This window comes from Bidens hawaiensis, unplaced genomic scaffold (assembly GCF_021521415.1).
Source record: "Bidens hawaiensis isolate Kalapana, Puna unplaced genomic scaffold, B.hawaiensis_p1.1 tig00025332_1, whole genome shotgun sequence".
Classification (NCBI taxonomy): Eukaryota; Viridiplantae; Streptophyta; class Magnoliopsida; order Asterales; family Asteraceae; genus Bidens; species Bidens hawaiensis.
The window spans coordinates 61,742-87,291 of record NW_027494036.1 but is presented as its reverse complement, the minus strand read 5'-3'; the positions used below and the strand labels follow the sequence as shown (position 1 = coordinate 87,291).

The 25,550-nt window shown below is 41.8% G+C and overlaps 1 protein-coding gene across 1 annotated transcript; it reads right to left on the bottom strand.

Annotated features, from left to right (window-relative positions):
• Positions 1-3,293: 3,293 nt before the first annotated feature.
• Positions 3,294-6,040, bottom strand: LOC143571272 (sucrose synthase 2-like). Its single transcript, XM_077056742.1, has 9 exons — positions 5,861-6,040; positions 5,658-5,776; positions 5,354-5,570; positions 5,169-5,264; positions 4,571-4,744; positions 4,362-4,478; positions 4,101-4,267; positions 3,790-4,014; positions 3,294-3,690 (listed from the first exon to the last, which is right to left on the bottom strand). Exons 1-9 carry the CDS (start codon positions 5,990-5,992, stop codon positions 3,315-3,317), a joined length of 1,623 nt encoding a protein of 540 aa, XP_076912857.1. The 5' UTR covers positions 5,993-6,040; the 3' UTR covers positions 3,294-3,314.
• Positions 6,041-25,550: the final 19,510 nt, after the last annotated feature.

The window sequence follows — 25,550 nt, the reverse complement described above, 5'->3', positions numbered from 1 at the left end:
ATAGTTATTATAATATAACTTTAGAATATTCATAATTAATATAGCCTCTTATTATTTCTAAGAATTTGATTCGAGGCTGTCTTAGCCGTTTATAGACTGTTTCGAGATAAGTTTTATATTAATCGACCTGCATCATCTTTCTGATCAAAAACTCCAAAACATCAGTTTGAAAAAATAGGGTGAAACGCAGGACTGGCAAAATTTTTCCAGATAAGATTATTATTGACCAGCTGCAAAATTGTGAAATTAATACAATCCAATTTGTCTTTTGGTAAATCTTTTAAAAGCGTTATGTGATTATGTAAGCCGTTACGTGATTATATAAACCGGTACGTAATTAAGTATGGATGTTTAATGCCTATAAAAGATAATATGCGAATATATACAGAATATATACGTATATGTAATTACAAAGATATATGTTACGTGGTTATAATTTGTTATATGTGATTGTAAATACGTTACTTAATTAGCGACAATTGCATATGTTCCTTACAAACGCTCCTTAATTGCACATTTACTCATCCGAGCACATTTACTCATCCACAATTCCAACAACTTCCTCTAAAGCCCCTTAATTTCATATTTATCGAATCTAAAAATTCAATTGCTTGTTTCGTTATCTTTAATTAAAAAAATTTGCGAATATACCTATTTTGATTTATTTTAATAAATACAATTTATATAATAATTATTTTACTTTACATATACTTTCATTATAACTTTAAAAGTCACATTTACCAATTTAACTACTAGTTTGTTTGTTTTTTTTTCTTTTTGGTGTAACTCGTTTCTTGCGTTTTGTTTTCTTTTTCTAAAAAATATATATTTTTTCTTGCGTTTCATAATTGGCTTTGAAATCTTCTACTCAATATCAATAAAATCAATTACATAGATATCTTTCCTTTCTACAAATAGGAGATCCCAACAAAAGGATTGCACGTTAAATAAACCGACTGATTGGAAATTAATTGAGTCCATCCAAAAATCTAGAACAAAATTCAGTTTTACGTGGTCTATGGTACATACAACCAATATAGTCGGTGTTACAGAAAATTCAAAGTCCAAGTCCTTGGACGTTAGTTTAATGTGTTCAACATCCGCCTAATATCACACAACCACCCTAAAAACAGATCAGATATTTTCTAGCGTAATTGACAATTCCGACTTCCTAATGTCTTGTAAAACTTCAGCTACTTAGTTGTATTTCCTAATGTTTGTAAAGCTTCAGCTACTTAGTTGCGTCCAACATATTATGAATACTTATCTTATAACCCCACAGTCTATGCATGTTATTTTTAACCAACTTAATTTAGTTTCGTATAAGCCCATGATATAAACCTTTTTAATTAAATATAATTAGAGACCTTTCATATAAGAAAGAATCAAAGAATAATAAAAAACCTTTCATATAAGAAAGAAAAATAAAAAATCACACGAGAAGGGAAGCACTTCATACATTATGTGCATATGTTACTCCGAAACTACTTGTAATACAAACTATAACATACAAACATAGGACTTGAGCCCAACGTCTCTAATGGGGTACTCCCACTTTATTATTATTTATTTATATACAACTAGAAAGATGTTACCAATCTGTGATTGGATTACATTAGAAGACCGTGGGCGATTCTTTATAACCATTCCTATGGCTCATCGTCAACGGCTAACGGAACCGACTTCACCTGCGTGCAATCAAACCCAAATTTTTATAAATCATGACCTAAATGCAAGATATGACACTTGACTTTAAGTTTGAACACCATGCAAATGCCCACTTTAGCCAAACAAATTACCTAAAGGATTTGACTAGGACTTTGGTAAACTTGTCCTTTTGACCCTCCACAAAAGTCACAAAGCACCAACCAACTAAAATATAAGTGTATCAAAAATACTTTTAAGATCATGCCCCAACCAACCAGAAAAGCACAACATCGCACATCGCATAGCCCAAAAGCTCGTCTTAGGTATTTCGTTGGAAATATTGGTCATTTTGAAAATCTCAGCTCACTTCATGAAGTTTTTGAAAATTTGAAAATTATGTGGATCTGTGATACCATCATTCAGTCCCTTGGGCACGTAACATACACTAAAAAAAGTGACTAAAAAAACAGCGCTAACAAATTGCTTGGTTTAACAATTTAATCGCGAAAAAGGCCATTTGGGTAATTTGTTGGGCAAAGTGACCTATAGTTTTCCCAACAAATTTAAAACAATGGATTAAATTTTTATGATTTCATCCAAGTTCTCAAACTTCTCCTAGTAGTAGTAAATTGCTTGGAGTTTAAAATACTAGACCAAAAAAGGCCACTTAGGTAATTTGTTGGGCAAAGTGACCTTTAGATGATTTTTCCCATGAAATTTAAAACAAAGGACTAAATTTTTAGATTTAATCATGGTTCTCAAACTTCTCCAAGTAGAAACTAATATGTTGGCTAAGAATCTTACAAGTTCACGGAACTTTAAAATGTAAAAAATCTCAAGGTAACGTCGGGTTTCACGCCTCTCAAGTTTCGACACGTATTTCCAAAAACTATATACTCCGGCTAAAGTCATCAACCGTTCCGAGTAGATCTTCCATGTGTACCAATTACATCACAACTTCTTTTATTCACCAAGCATCTTAATTATTAACTATCAAAACACTACTAATGATCACCATTAAAGATAGATACTAACCTTTCGCTTATTCTTTTAAGCCCACCTTCGGATATCTTACCCCAATAACTCGGTTGATCCTTACACTTTTGAAAGAAATCAGCTATTGTAGCCGAAGTTTTGTCAGGATGATATGGGTCAATATGGAACCCTGACACACCGTCTTCAATGATTTCAGCGGGACCCCCATGGCACGTGGCAAATGTTGGGAGCCCACATGACATGGCCTCCACAACAGTTAGCCCAAAAGCTTCATAGAAAGCAGGCTAACATTTTCATTTAAACACAAAGTTAAGTTTGTGTGGATCTATTTTTAGGCCCAAATCGAACCAAAAAATGAAATTTCAATTTTCGATATCGATATGGGTTTGAAACTTCTGAAAAATACCGACCCAAAATGATGAATTTGGGCCTATCTTAATAATAATAATAATAACAATAATAATAATAATTTAAAAGAGTTAATTGATTATTACACACTTAGGCTAAAATACTTGGGTTACACTATTATTAGTAAAAATGATAATCCGTAAATTCAATTCGGTTTTAATTAAATTCGAGGCCAAAACGGAACTGAGAGTTCGGTTTTATGAAAACATAAACTAAATCATCGGCTTTGTTTGGGGTTGGTTATTTTGGTTACGAATCAGCTTTTAGAGTTTCATGCACACCCATAGTACAAATGATTCATCAATATGAAAATTTACCTGGACGAAGATGCCCCTGCCATCCGCGATATACCGATAAAGTTCCCCGTTTCGAGCACGGTTTGTTTGGGCTGATATCCATCTCATCTGACCATCCAACTTGTATTGCTTTATAAGATCATGCATCTTCTCAATTTCTGCTATTTCTTCCCTATCACTTGATTTCTTCACATCATTATAGCCAGCAACAACCACAAGATTTGCAAGTTCCCTCAACTTATTATTTTTAGCATAGCACTCGACCAGACCGGTTATATTCTTCACATGGTCAAGCCTCGCCATTGAGAAAATCATGGGTTTAGATGGGTCGGTTATATTACCACTGCATCGACATGAATTTAGACTTTAGAGAGTGAATTAAAATGTATAGTAAAAAATATTGGGTTTAAAATGCAATTTAAGCGTAAGATAAACGAGTTACATATACACATCGTTCTGATCGGGGTCGAACAAGAGCTTCTCAAGTGTGGGATGTAGAGATGTGAGTCGTTTCTCCTTATCGGCATATGAAAAGTAAATTGTATTATCTGCCCCTGGAGACACAATGTTGAACTTTGGGTCGAAGACATCTATACCATGAACAACACGGTACAGGCCCGGAAGCGTGAATGCTGAATGATTCTCGTATTGTCCGACAGTATTCTTCCTGCGGAAATATGACACTCATATCATGTATGCGTTGTCATCTATGATGTTTCGATATTGTGTGTAAAGATTAAGGATTGCACTTACGTTCCTGCGATCTCTTGGTATGTGCTAGTGATAATAAAATCTGCATTGTTCATGGCTAGAAGGTCGGCGGTAAATTGACATGAAAAGTGGTATGTCTCTTCAAATTTCTTCCAATATAAGTCGGAGTCCGGATACTTTGTTTTCTCTAACGCATGTGCAATGTTGCTCTGTGATTTCATTTTTTTGTTATAATTGTATACTTGTATTAGAAAAATGAATCGTGGACGGGTTTATTCAACCAAAACTTTTTATATACTTTACCTGTGTTACACCCAATTTCTGAGATAATAAGGATGCAACTAGATTCCCATCGCTGTAATTTCCGATTAAGAGATCTGGAACTCCATGCAACTCAGCAGCAATTTCACTTGCAGCGTCCTGTTAACGATTAAACAAGATAAGTATAGTGAAAGTGTAAGATTATTAACTGTAGGAAGGTTATGGGAGTGCGATTTGATTAACTGAATTACCGTTGTAAACGCCTCCAAATAAGGCCATATGTCAAACCTTGATATCCATTTACCGAGTACCCCTTTCTCGGTCCTAAAAGGGACACGCAATATGTATGTATATTTGGTTCCACTGACCCTCTCTAGTCGCTGGTTGCATGAAGTACCTTTGGCATTCGGTATCAATCGAGTGACCTAAAACAAAATTAAAAAACTGCACTTATAAATATATGCTTAGACAATGAGTGCTCACAAACCGTTGAAACTGATTTAAAAAAAAAAAAGAAAAACCGTAGTTATATAAATCAACTAGTGCTCATAAACCGTTAAAACTCTCTGAACCGTCCAAACTCAAATAAGTTGGTCGGTCTGTGATTTATACTGTTATGTTTTGACCATTTAATTAACGGCCCGACCGACGGTTTAAAACCTGCAACAGGCCCGTCTAATTCAAACTATATCTATCATTTTGAAAGAAATTGAATAAATTCAATTATTTTTTAGTAGTTTTCTGAAACTGTAGTTAGCATTTTGGCCCAGGCCGAAACTGTCCAAACCGGACCGTGAACATCCCAACCAACAATTGTAACCAATTTACTAATAAAGTAATAATACTTACTATCAGAATCTTGGGTTTGATATCGAGTCCTCGCAGCCTTAATTTAAGCAGCATTTCATTCTCTAATGACCGCACTTGATCCAATATATACACAATCTTCATTTCAAACACAAAAAACAACCATCAATATGTAGACCATGCACAAGCGCAATACACCAAATAAAAGATTAAAGGAAGCACCTAACCTGACCACCCGTGTCGGGCAAACCCAAAACATTGGCTTGCCCAAAGTAACCATGAATGGATAGCACAACAACATTAAAAATCATCGGTATCTTTCCAAGAAACTTTTCAAGAGTTGAAGGATCAGGTGCTTGAAGAATCTCAGAGAGAAGATGCATCATGTTGAGAACCCTTTCAGAGTTATCTCCCCAACCTCTCTCGAACCCCAATCCTTGAAATCTGCATCCACATGATTAACAACAAAAGGTTCAAATTTTCTTTTCTGTGAGTGTAACTTGAATTAGAATTGAGATATTATATACTGACACATATTCAAACTCAGAGTATGGTGTATTAGGTGGGAGCTTAGAGAGATGATCCTCCGCCTTTGCTAACGAAGACTCGAGTTTAGACATGGTTTGTATACGGTCATTCAACATCATTGCCTGCAAAATGCTTAATATTATTTGGAAACTGAAGGTACTGAACTCAAGCATACATGTTTTAGTGGATTAAAAGATTAAACTCACGTATCCGTTATGTTTATGGGCGCGAAGGAAATGAAGAAACGGATCCATGCAATCTTTGTTACGGAACATGATGGACGAGAGGTGGCGGTTGAGGAACTGAACTCCATTGCCGATAGATGAAGAGCGTGACATTAGAGGAAATGTAGCATTGAATGGCTCCAGATCAAGTTCCAGCACAAACGGGCTCTTAGGTCCGCAACTGTAAATTAAGGTGTTCTTCCACATCAGTTCAAATCCTTTTATGATACCCCATTAATGGAAAATTAATGGATTGTTAACGGGAAACTCACAGGCCCGTTAGCGACTTAGCGTAAAACTCACGGGCCGTTAGTAGGGGTGAGTAACGGGTCGAAACCGGACAAGACTGGCCAGGAACCAAAACCGAAAGCCACCCAATATCATACCCTAGAATCGGACCGCGAGAGCTAGGGTCGGTCAGGTTTTATCAGGTCGGCTCCAGTAGGAACAATTATTGAATGGGCTAGCAAGACTTGATTAAATTGGTTCAAAGTTGAAACCACCTTGGATGAAATCATTATTCTTGCCACTTTGACCATATTGAAATAACCCATGGGCCTGTTAGTGGAAGACTCACGGGCCCATGCACTCGGCTTGTTTAGAGCGTAGAAAAGATCTAAAGCTAGCTCGCTGGTTAAGACTAAAATTTTCAAGCTAGCCTCAAACTAGAGCTTAGCTTGTCTACTATTTATTTATTTATTTTAACATTATTTTAACATATACGTATAATTATAGTTTTTTATATAGCATGTAATATACTATTTAATTATTATATACGTATAATTATAGTTTTATATATAACATGTAATATACTATTTAATTATTCTTATTACAATTTTTCTAATATAAATATAGATTGAGCATACTAAATAAAAGTTAAATAAATAAAAACTAGTTTAGATTCGGGAGGTTGATAGTTGAAGCTTGGGCTCATTTAATATTTACTAATTAATTATTTTATTTTATATTTCTATAACTAGTATGATAAATAAGTTGGGTAAAGTTAAAATACAAAGGACAACAAAAAAGATGAGAAGGAATCTAATCCATTGATTTTAGATTTGAATGCTGGAGATTAATTTAAGAAAATAAATTGATGAAAAGGACATAAAGGTAATAACCCATTTTTGTTGACTTTCTCTTTCTCTTTCCACATGCAAGGTACATGTCAATTCCCCCACCATTTTAAAACGCCCATAACTTTTTCATGCAACATTATTTTTTTAAAACAATTTCACCATGATAACAAGGGTTTTTTATCTTTAATATGAGTACCATATTGTTAATAAAAATAAAAAAAATTAGTAGGTTTTTTATATTGTGTTATTGATTGTTAATTATGATTTTTAGTTGGGTTTTTCTATGCATTGTGTTATATTGTGTTATCAAATGATGCTCATATTAAAGATAACAATTAAAACAAAGATTACATCATTATGTCTTTTGGTTTGTCATTGTGTCTTTGTGCTCATTATTTGTCTTTCTACCTATCATTGTGTTTTAGTCATTATGTATTACGTTCACATCATTGCATAATATGTACTTTCCATTGTGTTTTACGTTTCAGGTTATTGTGTTATATGTATTCACCATTGTGTTTTACGTTTCAGGTTATTGTGTTATATGTATTCATCATTGTGTTTTATGGTGTTTTATGTATTTGATAATTCGTTGTTATTTTATCATTATATTTACGTATTATTATTACACAACCATATAAACTAGCATTTAAAAAAACACAATGATGATTTGAAAGACACAATGACCAAAAAAACACAATGACAAACAGAAAGATACAATGACGAAAAGACACAAAGAAACAATGACAATGACGTAATTTTTTTTTATTTTTATATAAAAAGTCATACTCATATTAAAGATAAAACGCTTGTTATTATGGTGAAATATTTTTTAGAAAATAATGTTGCATTAAAAAGTTATTGACGTTTTAAATAGGGGAATTGACATGTGACTTGCATGTGGGGAAAATATGTACTATTACTTTTATACCCTTTTACATTTGGTCCCCCACTTGACACATGCCAATCAACTATGGCTTCTCACACTTTTCATTTTTGTTAGCCTTTGTAAAATAATTCAACCCTATATACGGGTATATAGGGTAAAACATACTATTTTTATCGCAATCTTATGCATAACAACTTTTCTATAAAAAATATAACATTAAATCAAATTTAACTAGATAAATGAAAAGCTCGTTCAGCAAGCTATGGCTCGATATTAAAAGCCTGGTACTAAACGACCGAAACTCGGCTAGATTAAAGGCTCTCCTAGCTAGTTTAGGTGACAGATGAAAGAGGTAATACTCACTGGCCATCCACAAGTTCCTCCTTGAAAATTAAGTATTCTGAAACACTAAGTTCCTCCACGCTCAGTTCGTCAACATTGACACGCAAAAAGTCCCAAACACCCGGCCTAGGACGGACGGCTAGAGCTATGTATGGAGGCAGAATTATACCTTCCTGAAGAAACACTAGGTGACCCCGGGCAGATTATGGATAATCTGGGGGTTAAGTAATGTTTCCCACGAGGGTTAGGTCCGGCAAAGAATGATGTTCTTCAGATGACCTGCAAAACAGACACCGTGAGCTCGTCACTGAGAAGGGGGGGGGGTTCCTCCTTGTGACCACCCTCCGGCGTGAGAATCAGACTAGATTGCTCTGAATATAAGTGTATATTGAGAGAAATAGCTAGTGAAGGTAAGATACAAGATGATGATACCGTTCCAAGGTGTTGGAGTATTTATAGCCGAATGTAGGTTTCCAAGCAGGTACAGCCAGCTGTATAATATTCCTTTTCTACCAACTATGGGCTACGCACGTGCCATGCTGGTTGGTGGGTAGGCAGCGGCTGATAGTGACAAGGCCGGCTGTGTACTGTTCCCTTTCCACCAACTGCAGGCTTTGTGCGTGCCATGACAAGGGTTGGTGAGTAGGCAGCGGCTAATAGTGACAAACAGTACTAGAGCATGCTCCTCCTCGTACTGTTGTCGGTGAACTGTCACCCTGTGATTGGTTCATGGGCTGCTTTGGTCAGATCTTGTCTATTTTGTCCATACCTTGGCAGGTATAGTACAAAAGATCTTCCAGAAGCATACGGACTGGCTCATTTGGGCGGGAGTATTCCCGCCTTGCTCATTCCTTCAGGTGACACTGAATTATTGAGAGTTAGTGCCTTGTGCGTGTAGCCTTTCTATTAGTGCGGGTAGCCTTCCCTGATGGCTTGTATTCGCAGCTGCGGGGACAAGCGGGGTACTTCACCATTGGGAGGCTTTCCCTGCGGGAACAGCTGGCGTACTGCACGTAAGGTCTTCATCTCTGAGCATGGTGGGTCCTGCGGAACCAATTGGTCCTTGCGCAGACGTCCCTCTGCAAGGTGAGTCTTGCGGGTCCAACTGGGCTCTGCTGGGACCTACCTCTTCAAATCCCCCCAGTCCAATGTTCTTCTCATGAATTGTTAATAAGTGAGGTGAACTTTGGACTTAAGCAAGGGGTTTTGAAAATGATTTAGTTTTAAGGTTGTCCGTGGGGATTCTTCCCGCGGTTTCCCTAATGTCACGTGCAGAAATTCCCGACTTTTCTGCTTGATCTTTGGGTATGATGCGGGTAGGTGTGTAACCTCCTCGCAAGTCAGGAGCGTTGAGTTTCACTTGTGTAGATTCTCCACGAGGTTTTGGTAGTTTTAAACATAGTGATCAATTATGTTAAAGAACCAATTCCATCCTGGAGCTTCAAACAATCTAGTTCTCAACGTTCCCGCTATGCGGGGATGTTATTTCCCTTTTCGCAAGCATGGCCCAGAAGATCCTTCTTGGTTTCAATTCCCTGCGAGTGCTAAGTATGTGAAGGGTTTCGCCTTGACACTGTACCCGCACTCGTCTTATAGTTATCTTACTTCCAAGGTATTCTTGGCGTCCATTCCCTGCGGGTGCTAAGTATGTGAAGGGTTTTGCTTTGACACTGTACTCGCACCTGTCTTATAGTTACTTGGTTGCCAAGGCAAGGGGTATAGTCCCGCTTACTTTTGAATCTTTTTGAAATTCGAAGAGTTGGTGAAAGGATAAGAACAGTCCAAACTGTTGAAACGTCGTCCGACGGTTTCTTCTGACAGTGTCAGGACGTGCAGGAAGTTATGGCGACGTGACAATATATGGTCATTCCAGACGCTTTTTCAGGCGCGTGGGCGCGATTTTTCGGGCGCGTGGGTGCGGATTTTACGGCGCGCGTCCCGTCAACAGCTGTTGCCAGCTTGCTTTTTCCACGTGTCATAGTTTCATTGCACCAGCTCTTTTCTCTCTCCTCCGCATTAAATTCATCGCATTCATTGCGATGAGTATATAAAGGGGGAGAGGGTTCACGGTAATCCACACTTTCACTTCTTTCTTCTTCTTCTAAGCGATTTCCGGCGAATACTCTTAACTTTCTGTCGAGCATTCTCCTGAAATCGTTCTTTACCTCCAAAACATGTTTACTCATGATCCAGAAGCTACCGTCGAGGAGTCTGACTTGTATGTCGAGAACCCGACGTCTACGTCCGATAAGGACGATAAGAGCACTGCTGGCGAATGCCAGTGTGCTCTTCCCATCGAGCTTTACCGGTACATCGTCCGGAAGTTCATGCTCGAGCCGTTCGAGCCTGAGTTTCCGGAGCCACACCAGACGGTGTACGATGCACCCAAGGGCAAAATAGGGGTATATGCCGCCTTCTTCGTCTATGGGAATCTTAGGTTCCCGTTAACGAAGTTTGTATACTGTCGTCTGGATAGACACGGTGTGCACCTGACCGAGGTACACCCAATGGCGATCGCCAAGATCCGCCATTTTGAGTGGGTGTGCCTCATTCTTGGCGTGGATCCCCACGTCGACCGCCTGATGACCTTCTACTCCTGGAGGTGCATCCAAGGCTGGTACACCCTAGTCACCCGGATCAAGGGTTTGAAGATCTGCGCTACCGAGCCCAGTCTTCGGTCTTTGAAGCGGGAGTTCTTTTACATCTCTGCCCGTGTCATCCCTATAGCGATGACATTTAAGAATGGGAGAGCTCTCCCCGGCCTTCACGCCTCCAACTACCAGGAGGCGGAATGGTTCTCCAAGATTTCCCGGATCCAGACTCCGGTTTACCGCTTTCCGGAGTCCGGGATGGTGATGCTCGGTATGAGCAGGGTGTGGAAGGATGCTGGGGCGGATGCGCCACAGATTTCCATCGTACTTGAATACGGTTTGAACTTTATCCCTTACGGTATGCTCCGTCTTCTTTGTTGATTTAAGGTTTTTTCTAACTGTTTTTCTTTTTATTTCAGAGGGAAATGACTTGCAGTCCCTCCTGCATCCGCGGGAAGCTGACGGTCTCGCTCGGTTGGGTACTCGTGCTCTTGACGAGAACGAGTTGCCCATCCTTGCGCAGACTGCGGATCGGTTTGTGGAGGCCTACCCGCCAGGCCACGAAATACTGAGCGCCACGCGGCCAGGTAAAAGAGTATTTAACCCTCGCCCTCTGAATGCTGAAACCTCTGCTGGAATTCCTCTAATCTTGTCATCTTCTGATGAGGAATCCGCAAATGGTCCTTTTCTTGCGCGGAAGAAGAAGGCTGCTGGCGGGAAGGGCAAGGCGAAGGTAGCCTCCACTGCCGACCAGGTGAACCGGTCTGAGTCGGAGACCGAGAGTGAAGAGGCGGCGGGGAACCCGGGTGGTGTTGAGACCACTGCTCTGGAGGTTGAAACGGCTGTCACCTCCGAGCAGCCCAGGACAATGACGGTGACCGGTACGAAGAGGCCGGCTCCATCGGGTTCGTCCCCGCCCGTTCGCACCTTCAAGCTCAAAAGGACCCGTAAGTATACTTCCTTTATCTTAACTGCATAACTTTCCGCCATTATACTTATATATCTTCTTTGTGCAGGCGTGGATGCTACCGCATTCTAGGGTGGAGCGGGGAGGAGCACCTCCGGACCCATGACGGTAGGTTTGGTCAACCTACCTGAGGCGATGACCCAGGCGACTGCGCCTGCTTCAGTTGTTGGTTCAGTTGCTCACCCGGTTGAGCCAACTGTTCCAACTGTGACGACGTCTCCGCCGGCTGTCAGTGCCATATTCACTGATTCCTTCACTGAGCCGGCGGTGAGTGTTTCTGTGGATTCTTCCACAGCCGCGGCCGCGGTTGTGAGTTCACCTCCGGTGAGTTCACCTCCGTTGGTTTCTACCACGGCGGCCTCCGCTATGCCTCCTCCGGCGCCGGCGACTACGGCCGGTCCTTCAGGTATGTCCGGGGTTGGGGCGTCAAGCCAATCTCTGCCTCCTTCCCATCTGCCTGACCTCTTGGATGGATATCCGTTAGGTTCGGGTGATGGGTTTGGTGGCTACAGGCCTGTCGTCGACCCTACAGGTGCGTAGGGTTATTTTGGCCTTTTATTATTTTATTTTATATACATTTTTTTTATCATCTTTTCCTAACTGTTTTTTGCTTTTGCAGTGTCGGATTCCAATGAAGTGTATGTTCCATGATGGAACATCCGCCGAGGAACAACCCTTCGGACGCCTGTGGAATGCGTCGAGTGGGCGTGCCACGCCGCCCCAAGTGGGGCGCTGGGGGAAGCAATGTCAAGCTACCAGGAGGGTAGGTTGACAAATGAGCTCCGCATTCTCGTAGCCCGGATGCAGCCGCGCGTCGAGCTGCTTTGTCGTGAAAACGACAAGTTAAAGGCAGCTCGTATCCAAGAAGTAGCTCAGGCGCGGGCTGTCCGGGAGGAGAACAGGAGGCTCTCTGCCGTTGCTGCGGAGAAGGAGAAGGCCTTCAAGGTCCTTGAGGTTGAAGTTCAGGCTCGTCTCGAGGCCCGTTCCAAGGCCGCCCAAGCTGTTAATGAACAGCTTCGGTTGGCTAAGGAAACTGCACGGAACGCAACCGAGAGGGCCACCAAGGCTGAAGCTGCTGCTGAGCCTCTACGCATCGAAAATGAGGAACTTAAAGCCAAATTAGAGAGGCTCCAGCAGGCTCATGATGCCTTGGCCATGGAAGATGCCAAGAAGCTCCAAGAGATCTTGGACCAGATGGGGGTGCTTGACCACACTGAGCGTAAGCTAAAGGGCGTCGAAGAGGCTGCAGCCAAAGATGTGTTGCTTGCTAACCTTACAAAGAACGAAGCCGAACGCGCCCGTAATGAAGCTCAAGCTGCCCTCCAGGAGGCTCTGGTTACCAAGGAATGGTTTCTCCGAGAAGCGTTGTCTCAGGTATGCGTAGTTTCACAATTTCTTTACGCTTTTCCTTAGAAGAGTTTTTGATATACTTCTATTTTTTAGGTTGTGCATCGGGTGTTCACGAACACATCATATGACGATGCGATGAGCGCAGCCCTCAACGCTTCTCATGAGGATGGGGAAAAGGCTGGCTTCTTGCTTGGTCTAGGGTTTGTTGAACAAGGCATTCCGCCTTCCAACTTCCCTCTTTACAATGTGGATACTGAAGCTGCATGACCAAGCAGTGAATCAGTATGCCGCCTTCCCGCATCCGGTGGTGGAGAAGGTAAACGAGATTGCTGCTGATGATGATGGGCTAACTATCCTCAAAGCTTTCCTTGAACCGCCACACTATACTGATGGTGCGGGTCCAAGTGGGAGTGGTCCTGAAGCTTGATACTTTATATCCCTTTCCACCATTAGAGTATATTTTTATGTTTGTAGACTCCTAATTTTGTATGCGGGTATGTACCCAGCAATTCTTGTAATGTTTGAATGTTGATGGAATAAAGATTATTTGTTAATGCCTTGCCTTGTTTATTTCGCGCATATTTTGTTCTAACTTAGCAATTTCTTGAGTACTTAGATAAGTTAACTTTTCAACGTGGCAGATAATAAGCTAAAGTTTTGCTTCCTCTTTCGTGATTGTGCGGATAAGACTGTCACTTTCACTTAGTAGGATGGCTAAACTTTACCTATATCTGACCTGCGTGGAAGTTTTCCTCATCTTTTCCTTTAAAATTTTCTAAGTGTTTTGAATAAGTTAACCTTTCGACGCGCGGTTACCAATAGGTTAATATTCAGTTTCCTCTATCATGATTGTGCGGGTAGGACCGTCACTTTCATTTATTGGGATGTCCAAACTTCACTTATAGCTGACCTGCGTGAAGGTTTTCCTTATCTTTTCCTTAGAAATTTTTACCGTTTTATGTGTTTATGCGGGTTTTGCCGCCTTCCACACGCAACGACTTACTTCTTCCCATATTTATGCGGTGAATACCGGCATATCAGTGTGGGAAGTTCATAAGTATAAAGGTAAGGCTATCAACACAATGTGATAAAGGAGAATCATTTCCATTAGAAGTGGCTCTAGGCCTTTTCTTTACAAGTTTGGAATTGATCTACATGTAACATTTGCGTAATTGAGCTCCTTTCCATGTTCTTGGGATAGGAGTGCCATCGAGCCTTTCGAGCCGGTATGCGCATTTTCCCAAAACTTCTTTGATAATGTACGGTCCTTCCCAGACCGGTGCCAGTTTTCCTGGGCGCTCTTGGTTTGAAGCCTCGTTGTTACGCAATATGTAGTCTCCTACATTGAAGTTGCAGAGTTTTACCCGCGTGTTGTAGTACTTTTGCATTTGTCGCTTGTAGTTTTCTTCACGCGCTGCGGCTAAGTCTCTGCGTTCCTCGGTTAGCATAAGGTCTAACCATCTTTCCGCATCATTGTCTTCTGGCTGAATCAAGACCCTTGGTGAGGGCAAACCAATTTCGACTGGGACCATGGCTTCAGTGCCATAAGTGAGGCTGAACGGGGTTTCTCCCGTACTTGCCTTTTTCAGCGTTCTTGTTTGCCCAAAGGACGTGTGGAACTTCGTCTACCCAGCCGGATCTGTGTTCCAGGATTCTTTTCTTTATGCCTTCGACGATGCTTTTATTTGCTCTTTCCACCTCACCGTTACCTTGCGGGTGTGCCACTGAGGTAAAGGTGTGGGTGATTTGAAGTTCTTCCAGCCACTTTTGTAGCTTCTTGTCAGCAAAGTTGGTGCCGTTATCACTCACCAAAGTCTGTGGAAGTCCAAAACGACAAATAATAAATTCCCAAATAAAATTTTTAATATGTTTTGCGGTTGTTTGGGCTAAGGGTTTTGCTTCTATCCACTTGGTGAAGTAGTCGATGGCTACCACTAGGAACTGAACGTTTCCTGCTGCTGTAGGAAATGGGCCTGTCACATCAATGGCCCACTTCTGAAATGGCCATGAAGAGGTGACTGGAACAAGTTCATTCTTCGAGCGATGCGTGTTGGGTGCGTAGAGCTGGCAAGACCTACACTTTCTAATGTATGCCAGCGCATCCGTATGCATCCCCGGCCAAAAGTATCCCGCGTTGTTTAGCTTAGCTACAACAGCGCGTGGACCTGCGTGTACTCCACAGATGCCTTCGTGTACTTCCCTTAGGAGGTAGTCAGCATCTTGGTTGTCCACGCATCTTAAGAGTGGGCCAAGAAAGTTACGTCTGTAAAGGATGTCATCGGTGAGTTGATAGTTTAATGCTTTTCAACGTATTTTTCTTGCCTGTGTTTTTGACTCTGGTAGTATACCCGCTGCAAGGTAATTTATTATCGGTGTCATCCACGTTTCTGTGCCGGTTTGGATGACACAAATTTCCTTGTGCGGGACTGATGGTGCTTCAAGGAGTTCAATGCGGATGTCCTTTCCCAAATGGGTGAAGGCTAATGATGCAAGCTTGCTTAACGCATCCGCAGATTTGTTTTCGCTACGCTTGACGTGTATGACTTTACAATCATTAAAATCGCGCATAAGGGTTTTTGCTTGTGCGAGGTACAGGACCATTGTGTCGTTCACGGCCGTGTACGTTCCGTTTATTTGGTTGGCTACTAGCATGGAATCCACGTGGGCTTCCAAGTTTTTCACTCCCATTTTACGCGCAATTTTCAGCCCGACCAAGAATGCTTCATACTCGGCTTCGTTATTCGTACTTGGAAAATCCAGTCGAATAGCGTAAGTGTATTCTTAGCCTGCTGGGTTGGTTAGTTTCAATCCTGCGCCTGAACCCTCGTTGCTGGCTGCTCCATCAGTGTAGAGTCACCAGACATCATTGATGCCCTGTGCCGGGGAGGGTTGAGCCTCCTCCTGGCACTCTTTCTCCCGCGAAGCGGGGACTTCTGCAATAAAGTCAGCCAGGACCTGGCCTTTCATGGCTGGTCTTGGCTTGTACTTTATCGCATATTCCCCCAACTCAATTGCCCATTTGGCTAGATGTCCCGATAACTCGGGTTTGCCTAGAACGTTTGCAAGTTTGAAGTTGGTGAGAATGGTGATTGGGTGACCTTGGAAATATCGTCTTAGCTTGCGTGAAGCCTGTACAAGTGCTAAGACTAGTTTTTCCAGGGTGGAGTACCGGGTTTCTACGTCTGTTAGGACACGGCTAACATAGTAAATAGGCATCTGGATACCTTTTCGCTCTACTAGCAGGACTGCCCCGGTTGCTCTATCTGTGGCAGAAAGATATATGATTAATTCCTCCCCCGCTTCTGGTGCTGTGAGCGTTGGGAGTTCGATCAAGCGTGACCGAATTTCCTGAAAAGCTGCTTCCGCTTCTGGTGTCCAGCGGAAGTGCGTTTTCTTTAAACAGTTTCTCAATGTTGACACGAATGGGAACGACCTATCCGCATGGTTTGACAAAAAGTGGTTAAGTGCGACTAGGCGTCCATTCAGTGTCTGGGCTTGCTTGATGGTAGTAGGTGATTCCATTTTGATAATGGCTTCGACCTTTTCAGGGTTCGCTCTGAAGCCATCTTTAGTAACAATGACTCCCAAGAACTTCCCTTCTTCCATCCCAAAGGAACACTTGCTCGGGTTGAGCTTCATGTTTATCTTTCTGAGCGTGTTGAAAGTTTCTTCGATGTCTTTCAACATCGCTTCTGGCTCAGGGCTTTTGATGACCAAATCATCCATGTAGACTTCCAAGTTTCTCCCAATTTGGGCATGAAACTCTTTGTCCATCAGGCGTTGGTATGTGGACCCTGCATTCTTAAGTCCGAATAGCATCATTTGATAACAAAATGTGCCATCGGGCGTCCGAAATGCGGTTTTGTCCTGATCATCTACAGCCATGTGGATTTGATGGTACCCCTTATATGCGTCAAGGAAGCATTTAAGGCGAAACGGTGCTAATGAATCCACTTTGAGGTTAATTTCGGGTAACGGGTAACAATCTTTGGGGCATGCTTTGTTTAAATCTTTGAAATCTATGCACATGCGCCATTGTTTGTTAGCCTTCGGTACCATAACGGGATTTGCAACCCATGTTTGATATCTACTAACGCGTACGATGCCCGCGTCAAGGAGTTCCTTGACTTGGGTTCTACACGCGTTAGCCTGTTCCGCCCCCATTACTCTGCGCTTTTGTATGACTGGCGTAAAAGCCGGGTCACACTTGAGCTTATGCTCTGCTTTACTTCGAGGTACACCAGTCATGTCAGCTGGTGTCCACGCGAAGATGTCAGCGTTTCTCTGTAGTAAGCGTTTGAGTAAGGTGCGCGTAGGATCAGTGATTGTTGGGCCAATGGTAACAGTCTGGTCAGGGTATTTGCCATTGAGGGCCCATTTTTCTGGTTCGGTGATGGTTGGTTTAGCCATCTTTGATTTGGGTTTAGATGAGACAGATGCGATGCATACCTGGGGGATACCAGTGATCATCGCTACAGCCTCAGCAGTTGGCCATCCCATCATGCCGTGGACTGAAGATACCACGGCGTTGAATCTTGCCATCCCGTCTCTCCCGAAGAGAATGTCGTATGTGTGGTGTGGCTTCCTCATCACGACGAAGTCCACGTCTTCTGTGCGGGAGTATTTCCCGTCCGTGAGAATGACGGGGAAAGATAGGATACCCAGGGGGTGTTTGTGCTGCCGTCGAACCCTTCCATTGAGGCGTAAACCGTTTCCAGGCGTTCTTTGTCATCGTCGTCTAGCTTGTCGAAGAACTGCCTGTACATAACCGTTGACGAGGCGCCGTTGTCAGCAAGAGTGCGGGAAGTTATGTAATGCCCCAGCTGGCTTTTGATGACGATAGGGCCTTCCTTGCTGGGTCCTCCTGGCACTCGCGGGAAGCGCACCTCAGCTTCCTTCCATTCGCATGGTTCTGTCGTTTGTCTTTTTCTTCCTCTGATGTTGCCATGAACCATGTGGATGCTGATGTCAACGGGCTTTCGTCCGTTGCCTTTATACCGGTTATCATTCCTTCCTCCATTCTTGATTGATGCCACAAGGTGTGCAAGTCTTCCATCCTTGACGAATGTTTTAACAATATCCTTCAAGGATGTACACTCATCTGTATTGTGACCCTTTGTCCCGTGGAAGTCACAGGATTTGCTCTGATCCGCATTAGGTCGCTGCCGGATCATTGGAGCTTTTGGCCATGGGAGTTTTTCGGTGGCAAATATCTCCGTGACGCTTTTGGTGAGTGGCGTCCACCGGTGTTTTCAGCTTGAAGGGTGCGTGTTATCCTTTCCGCCAACAAGAGGGCGAGAGCTGGATGAGGTGTCAAAGTTTACCCTTGACTGCCAAATACCTAGCTTCCTCTTTTTGTTCTGCCGGGCGATCCGAACATTGTTTTCTCTGGTCCTCTGCGTGTAGAGGTGTGTACTCTGGGGAAGATCCCTTCCCAGTTGCTTCTCCGTCTCGGCAAAGCGCTTGGCCGCCGTCATGATGGCATCCCATGTGGATGGCATGCCGTCCTTACCCGTCAACGTGCGGATAAGCTCTGGGTATTCGGCGCCCTGGATGAAAGCGGCGCGAACAAGATCTTCACTTATGTTGCCCAGACTCAGCTTTTTGGAGTTGAAGCGAGTGATGAAGTCTAGTAAAGATTCATCTTCCTCTCTCACGCAGTTGAGGATCGTCCACTACTCTTCAGTATATTTCCTCTGTTGACTGAAGTGTTGGCTGAACTTGTGTTGAAAGTCCGCCCAATCATAGATGTGGTGGACCGGTAAACGATCAAACCACGCCCTCGCCGCTCCAACCAGCGTCATCTGGAACATATAACACCACGTGGGTTCCGTCCAGTTACTGACGGTTGCCTCCGCTATGAATCTGTTCAAGTGATCATCTGGGTCGGATAGACCATCATAAGTGCCGATGTTGGACATCTGTTTGGCACTTCTCGGAGCGATTGCTTCCCCAATGTCCCTTGCAAACTTGGATGTTCCCGCATTTGCAGCAGTTGGTCTAAAGGTTTTGGAGAAGTCGCGTGGGTTTCCCCCCGCGTTCCTTGGTTTGAAGGTTTCTCCGAAATTCCTTCTTGGTTGGAAGTCCGTTTCTTTACGCTTCCCTTTCGCCCTATGGCGAGGGTTCGCGTCAGTGTCGGATTCCTCCCGATCATCGTCCGAGTACTCGCACTCACTGTTCATGTTGTGCTGTTGTCGAGTGCTTCCGAATTCGTCAGCCTGTTGGAGTGAACGCAAGCGTTCATCCAACTTAGCTTGGAATTCCTTCTGACGTGCTTCGGCCCACGCCTTAACTTGATCGAGTGTTTGGCGAGGGAGCCTCGTCTGTTTCTCCAACTGGGCATCAGTGAACCCAGTGAAATATTGTTTACTGCACTTGCCCCGGCTTGGGTAACCGGGGTAGTGTTCGTAAAATTTGTGTAACCGCCGGTGTTCCCCCCAGTAGCTGGGGTTGTGGTTACCGGGGTTTCTTGGTCACTTACTGGCCTTGGGACCGGAGTAACGTTAACCATTTTTTCAGAAGTTTTGAAAAAACTGAGAATTAGTTCTAGCTTTTATGCACGGATGGCGCCAATGAAGAAGCACTAGGTGACCCCGGGCAGATTATGGATAATCTGGGGGTTAAGTAATGTTTCCCACGAGGGTTAGGTCCGGCAAAGAAGGATGTTCTTCAGATGACCTGCAAAACAGACACCGTGAGCTCGTCACTGAGGGGGGGGTTCCTCCTTGTGACCACCCTCCGGCGTGAGAATCAGACTAGATTGCTCTGAATATAAGTTTATATTGAGAGAAATAGCTAGTGAAGGTAAGATACAAGATGATGATACCGTTCCAAGGTGTTGGAGTATTTATAGCCGAAGGTAGGTTTCCAAGCAGGTACAGCCAGCTGTATAATATTCATGTTCTACCAACTATGGGCTACGCACGTGCCATGCTGGTTGGTGGGTAGGCAGCGGCTGATAGTGACAAGGCCGGCTGTGTACTGTTCCCTTTCCACCAACTGCAGGCTTTGTGCGTGCCACGACAAGGGTTGGTGAGTAGGCAGTGGCTAATAGTGACAAACAGTACTAGAGCATGCTCCTCCTCGTTCTATTGTCGGTGAGCTGTCACCTTGTGATTGGTTCATGGGCTGCTTTGGTCAGATCTTGTCTATTTTGTCCATACCTTGGCAGGTATAGTACAAAAGATCTTCCAGAAGCATACGGACTGGCTCATTTGGGCGGGAGTATTCCCGCCTTGCTCATTCCTTCAGGTGACACTGAATTATTGAGAGTTAGTGCCTTGTGCGTGTAGCCTTGCTATTAGTGCGGGTAGCCTTCCCTGATGGCTTGTATCCGCAGCTGCGGGGACAGGCGGGGTACTTCACCATTGGGAGGCTTTCCCTGCGGGAACAGCTGGCGTACTGCGCGTAAGGTCTTCATCTCTGAGCATGGTGGGTCCTGCGGAACCAGTTGGTCCTTGCGCAGACGACCCTCTGCAAGGTGAGTCTTGCGGGTCCAACTGGGCTCTGCTGGGACCTACCTCTTCACTTCCTGTAACCAAACAAAAGATAAACTAAAATGACGTACAAAATTCAGTCAAATCAATCGAACAACAGCTAGTTATATGATTATATATATATAACCTGCGCGGACTTGAGGATTTCACCGAAAGGACCGTCGGCAATCTTTTTGCGGGAAGTATGATCACCGATGAAGTTGTCGATCTCGTCAAGCAGGTGGTGGGGCTGCAGTATGCTCTTCCCTTGATCCACATACCTACACGTACAAACACAAACACATACACATGAATATTAATAATATTATCAAACAAAGTGAAAGCAAAGTTAAAGAAAGAGATGTATGCCTGGAAAGTAGAGAAATGATGTCGTTTCGATGAGCAGCTAGGGTTTCTTCAAGACGCCCTCGCATGCTTGGTGTTCTCGTAAGCTTAGGGGTCACCATTAGTTAGCAGATCGAATGAAGAATAATAAGCGGTGCAGATAAAGATAAATAGTTGAATGGTCTTAGTCTCCATTTGAACTAGAAAGTGCAAACGGTCAAGCAGTATCATTCATCTAGCTCCTTGATGACATCTGTCCCGTGAGCCTTCGGTGTGCATGCAACCGTGGCAATCTACTTTACTTTTCACGCTAGCTCCATCAAATATAATATCTTACTAATTACATGGGAGACAACATTTTGTTTTCTCAAATTCTTTTACAGTTGTTTATAAGTTCACAGTTGTTTATAAGTTCAAGTTCCACCACTCTATAAACAAATTGTAGGACTGTATGTGAAATAATTAATTTAAACATTTGGATTGTAAATTGCATGTCAAAAATTTAAAAAGGTGACAATTTGAAAAACTAGAAAAGTACAGTTACGTTAATAAAAATATAAGAAGTTAAGGGATGATTTGGAATGTTGTTTGATGGGGGATTAATCTTCAGCACGGATCCTTTAAATAAAAATAGAATATTGGTTGGCTAATATTTCCAAGTGTGGATAAACCGTGTCTCTCATACTTTAAAATCATATTATGTAGAAAGCATCTATCCTTTAAAATTATATTATGTAGAAAGCATCTAGTTGAACTCCCACCATCTTGCAACAACATTTTGGCGTCGACCACAATTTTCTGAGTCATCTTCAAGTATTTAAATACCTCGGTCCAGTCAAAATAAAAAGGCCCATAGACTTAGCGAGTAATGAAACATATAAGCTAATATTTTTACACAACGCTTAATGTTATAATAATAAGCATAGAAAAATATATTATTAAAATCAAATACCGTAATAACTAACGATCAACCGATGATCCGTGAAGCTTCTTAACATTGGAAAAAACAACATAGCTTGGTCCTTGGTGGCTGGCTTGGTCAACCCCGGAGGAGTGTGGTGGCCAACGACAAACCAAATGTGGTGGTCGGTTGGGTTGGCTGTTCAGGTTTTATTCAGCATTCGCAAAGAAGGAATGTACGGATGAGGAATTTCAATCGGCCGCTATTTCTTTTATTTTGCATTGAGTTTTTATTTTATTATTTAGTTTTAGTTTGGGCCAAATAATTTAAACTTGATTAAATGGATTATGGATAAAACAAATTTTGGTCCGAATAATTATAAGATGGTAAAGACCAAATCATATTTTATAAGTTTTATATTTTTGATTGTATTAAAAAAATTTTCGCTCCCAAAATTTGCGTGCCCTGGACGACGATCCGACCGGCACTACCCCAGCTGGCCCTGACAATTCTATAACAAACGATATCGTATGCCTCATATATATGATGCCGACAATGAAGATGGGGGTGCCATTAGAGATCTAAAAATTTTAGATTTTTAGCATAGTTGGTATAAGAGAATAAAGAGTATTTTATAAACTGTAATGTAAATATTATTATGTATAGGTGTTAAAATTTGGGTTATTAAATTGATTTTTTTAATTTGCAAGTTCTCAACTTCTTATTTGTAAAGTTCATCCTCCATTGCTCGTTGCCGCACACACCCACAACTACTATACAACCCACTAATGCTCTCAGGGCACGCTGTAGTCATGACCATGGGCTGATGTGGAGGAAAATTCCTCACGCTCAACGGGATACGACACGTAACGTTGTAAACTAAGGAATGAGATTAATAGTTTGGTAGGGTGAGTATAGTTTGCTTCGCATGGTTTTGGGTTAAAACCAAACATATCGGTATTTTGGTTTTTAGATTTTCATAATTGATTGATTCAGTTATAAATAATCTGGTTAATTCTGCTACTGGAAATAATGGTTTGGATGGTTAAATTAACTTGAATGTAGGAGCTCAATTAATATACCCAATATATTACACACTTGAGTCAAATTGAATATCAAGAAAAGATATATAACGCGACTAATATGATATTAAAAAAGTTATAACATAAGTTTTGTGAAATATAGCGTATCTTATATAATAGATAAAAATAATTTAACAAAGGTTGGTTTAATGTGGTTCGCTTGGTCCAATTAATTCATTATTTATACATATATAATCGTAACCGAATCATAAAATCATCTATCATAAAAAACACAACGGAACCACATGTTTCCCCGTTGGTTTGGTTCTTTTATTTGGGTTAAATTTTGATTGTTGCCTTGTTGGCTTTTGCATGTAGGTAAATTGGTGTATCAGAATTCTAATATGTAAATATATATATACGAGAATAATTTGTTGTCAAGATTATTATTGAAAGATTTGTTGATATGTTGATTTGATTAGATTTTGTCGAGTGGAGAGACCAATAAAAGTCATGGTTGTTTTCTCAACGTAACTATAACTAAAGTTTAATGAAACATGTATTATTATACAAGTTCATATTTATCAAGAGTTAAACGCCTGCCTTTAATGGTTGACGGCTTGAATGGGATGGACTTTTGGGTTTGGAGTTAGGCTTTGATGGTTGATGAATGATTATTATTTTTTTCTTTTTCTTTTTTTTTTTTTTGAACAATAAGGTTTTTTTTCATCTATTTTACCCTATGTCTTGAGTGAAACCAAGACTATGTGTTGTTGTTGAAGTCGGGCAATGAATGTAGTGCTTACTGTACACTCGTTGAAGCTACCACTATAAAGTCGCCTAAGCATGTTGTGGTTTAGGCAAAAGGTGACTTCAGCGAATTATATGATTTTTTTTCTTTTTTTAATATAACACAGGAATATAACTAAAAAAACTCATTTATATAATAAAAAAAGTATTAAAATATTAAAAACATAAAAGAAAATACAAATAAAATAAATAAACATCCTAAAAATATAAAAAAATTACAAATTTAATAAAAAAATACAAGTTTATTCCCTAACTCCGTCACCTCTTGCTCTTCGCCTTCGTTCTTGATCTGCTTTGATTTTCTCAAGAACAAGCGCTTGTTCTTGTTCGAATACCTCGAAGGTGCATGAGATCGAATTTGCTAAAGTCCTTGGTAAAAGAAGTCTAACTTTCTAAACATTTTATTTTGAAACTTTCGCCTCGGCAGCCACCTCGATATCACTCGATATTGTGGACATCTTCGACAAATTCCGGATCGACCTCGGTACTTGTGGTTGATCTTCCCCCCCCCCCCCCGATCCCTTCCCATTGAATGACGTAGAACTTGTAGTTGATCTTCTTGACCATCCACGTTTAGGTCGAACCCCACATGAGAATCAGAGCTACTAGATGAGACATGCACCGAACGAAGTAGTTTTCGTACGCTTTGGCATTGAACCACCATCATGGTCCGGTTCAACTAACTCGACCCATTTCGAGCACGACTTGAGTATTTGCTACAAGTAGTCATCGTCCCACGCTTTTACCGTTTCGCTTTTGTTGAAAACTTCGGCTTTCCATTCGTCGCACATGAATTTGTAGACTTGAAGATCATCGCTCCCGCTTGCTCGCATTCGATGATTGTTTCTGTTATGTAAATTTGTAAAAAGTCCGACAAATTTGCGAGTTTCAGACCATCTTCCCAATATCATTTTTTCGGTGCAGTCCCTACTTCCTACCATCATGTAGAACAATTCTTGCACTTTGCCCCAAAAGATACGATGCTTTTGATATTCTACTACAATTAAATAAAGATTAACAAATGTTTAAAATATATTTTTAAAAGTTTATACGAAACCAAAAAAAAAAGTTAAGTAAAATACCGGCATTTCGATCTTAGGATATTTTAACCCAAGCACGACACAAAGCCTTTTTTTCGTCTTTTGTCCAATGAGTTGTTCTTCTTTTAAGAACGACCTCCTCAACTGCTTGGCTCGAGCCTCCCGCTCCTCCTTGGTTTTTCTTTTTTTGGGCTCGTTTGCTCTTTGCGGCCTCTTTATGAATCTCTTGTGTCTTCGGAACAAAAAAGCCAGGAGACGATGGTGGCATTTGACTCATGTTATGTTCCATCTCAGTGGTGCCAAACATGTTGTCTTCGTCTTGACCAAAAGACATATCCGGCCAGTAACACTCATCCCATTGATCCATATTTAACACCCGTACCATTGAACTCTACTTTGAAGTAGTGTAGAGAGATTGAGAGTCTTGGTAATTTTTTAAAGTTAATGGGGGGTTTATACAGATAATAAATATAAACAAAAAAAAGGTTTTTTGAGCCTAACCATCAAAAAATGAAGCCCAAGGCCCAACGTTCCAATTCAGCCTAGGCGAGCCGGCTCGCTCGCGAGGGTGGCAACCCAGGGAGTTGCAGTGTATGCGGCCAATGTGGCTCTCGCAACACATAAAACAACCCATTGGAAAGGTTTGCACGTCAAAGCCTCGATAACCATCCTCCGATGATCGAGTTATTAAACAAAGTGGAAATAGATAAAGACTTAAAGAGTAAGGATGACAATGTAACAAATATTCATGATGGCGATCTCATACTTAATTGCCAAATGTTGCCCCATACTCATAATGTGCCCGAGCACTAATTACTTGTTGGGTGTTCGGTATACCCTGGGTATTTGGTATGTCCGTTA

Coding starts and splice junctions, on each gene's coding strand:
- LOC143571272 (XM_077056742.1), bottom strand. CDS start 5,992: ATGTCACGCTCTTCATCTATCGGCAATGGAGTTCAGTTCCTCAACCGC. Junction 4,479..4,570: donor ATTTGGAGGCGTTTACAACG/GTAATTCAGTTA, acceptor AATCGTTAACAG/GACGCTGCAAGTGAAATTGC. Junction 3,691..3,789: donor GATCAGAACGATGTGTATAT/GTAACTCGTTTA, acceptor ATGTCGATGCAG/TGGTAATATAACCGACCCAT.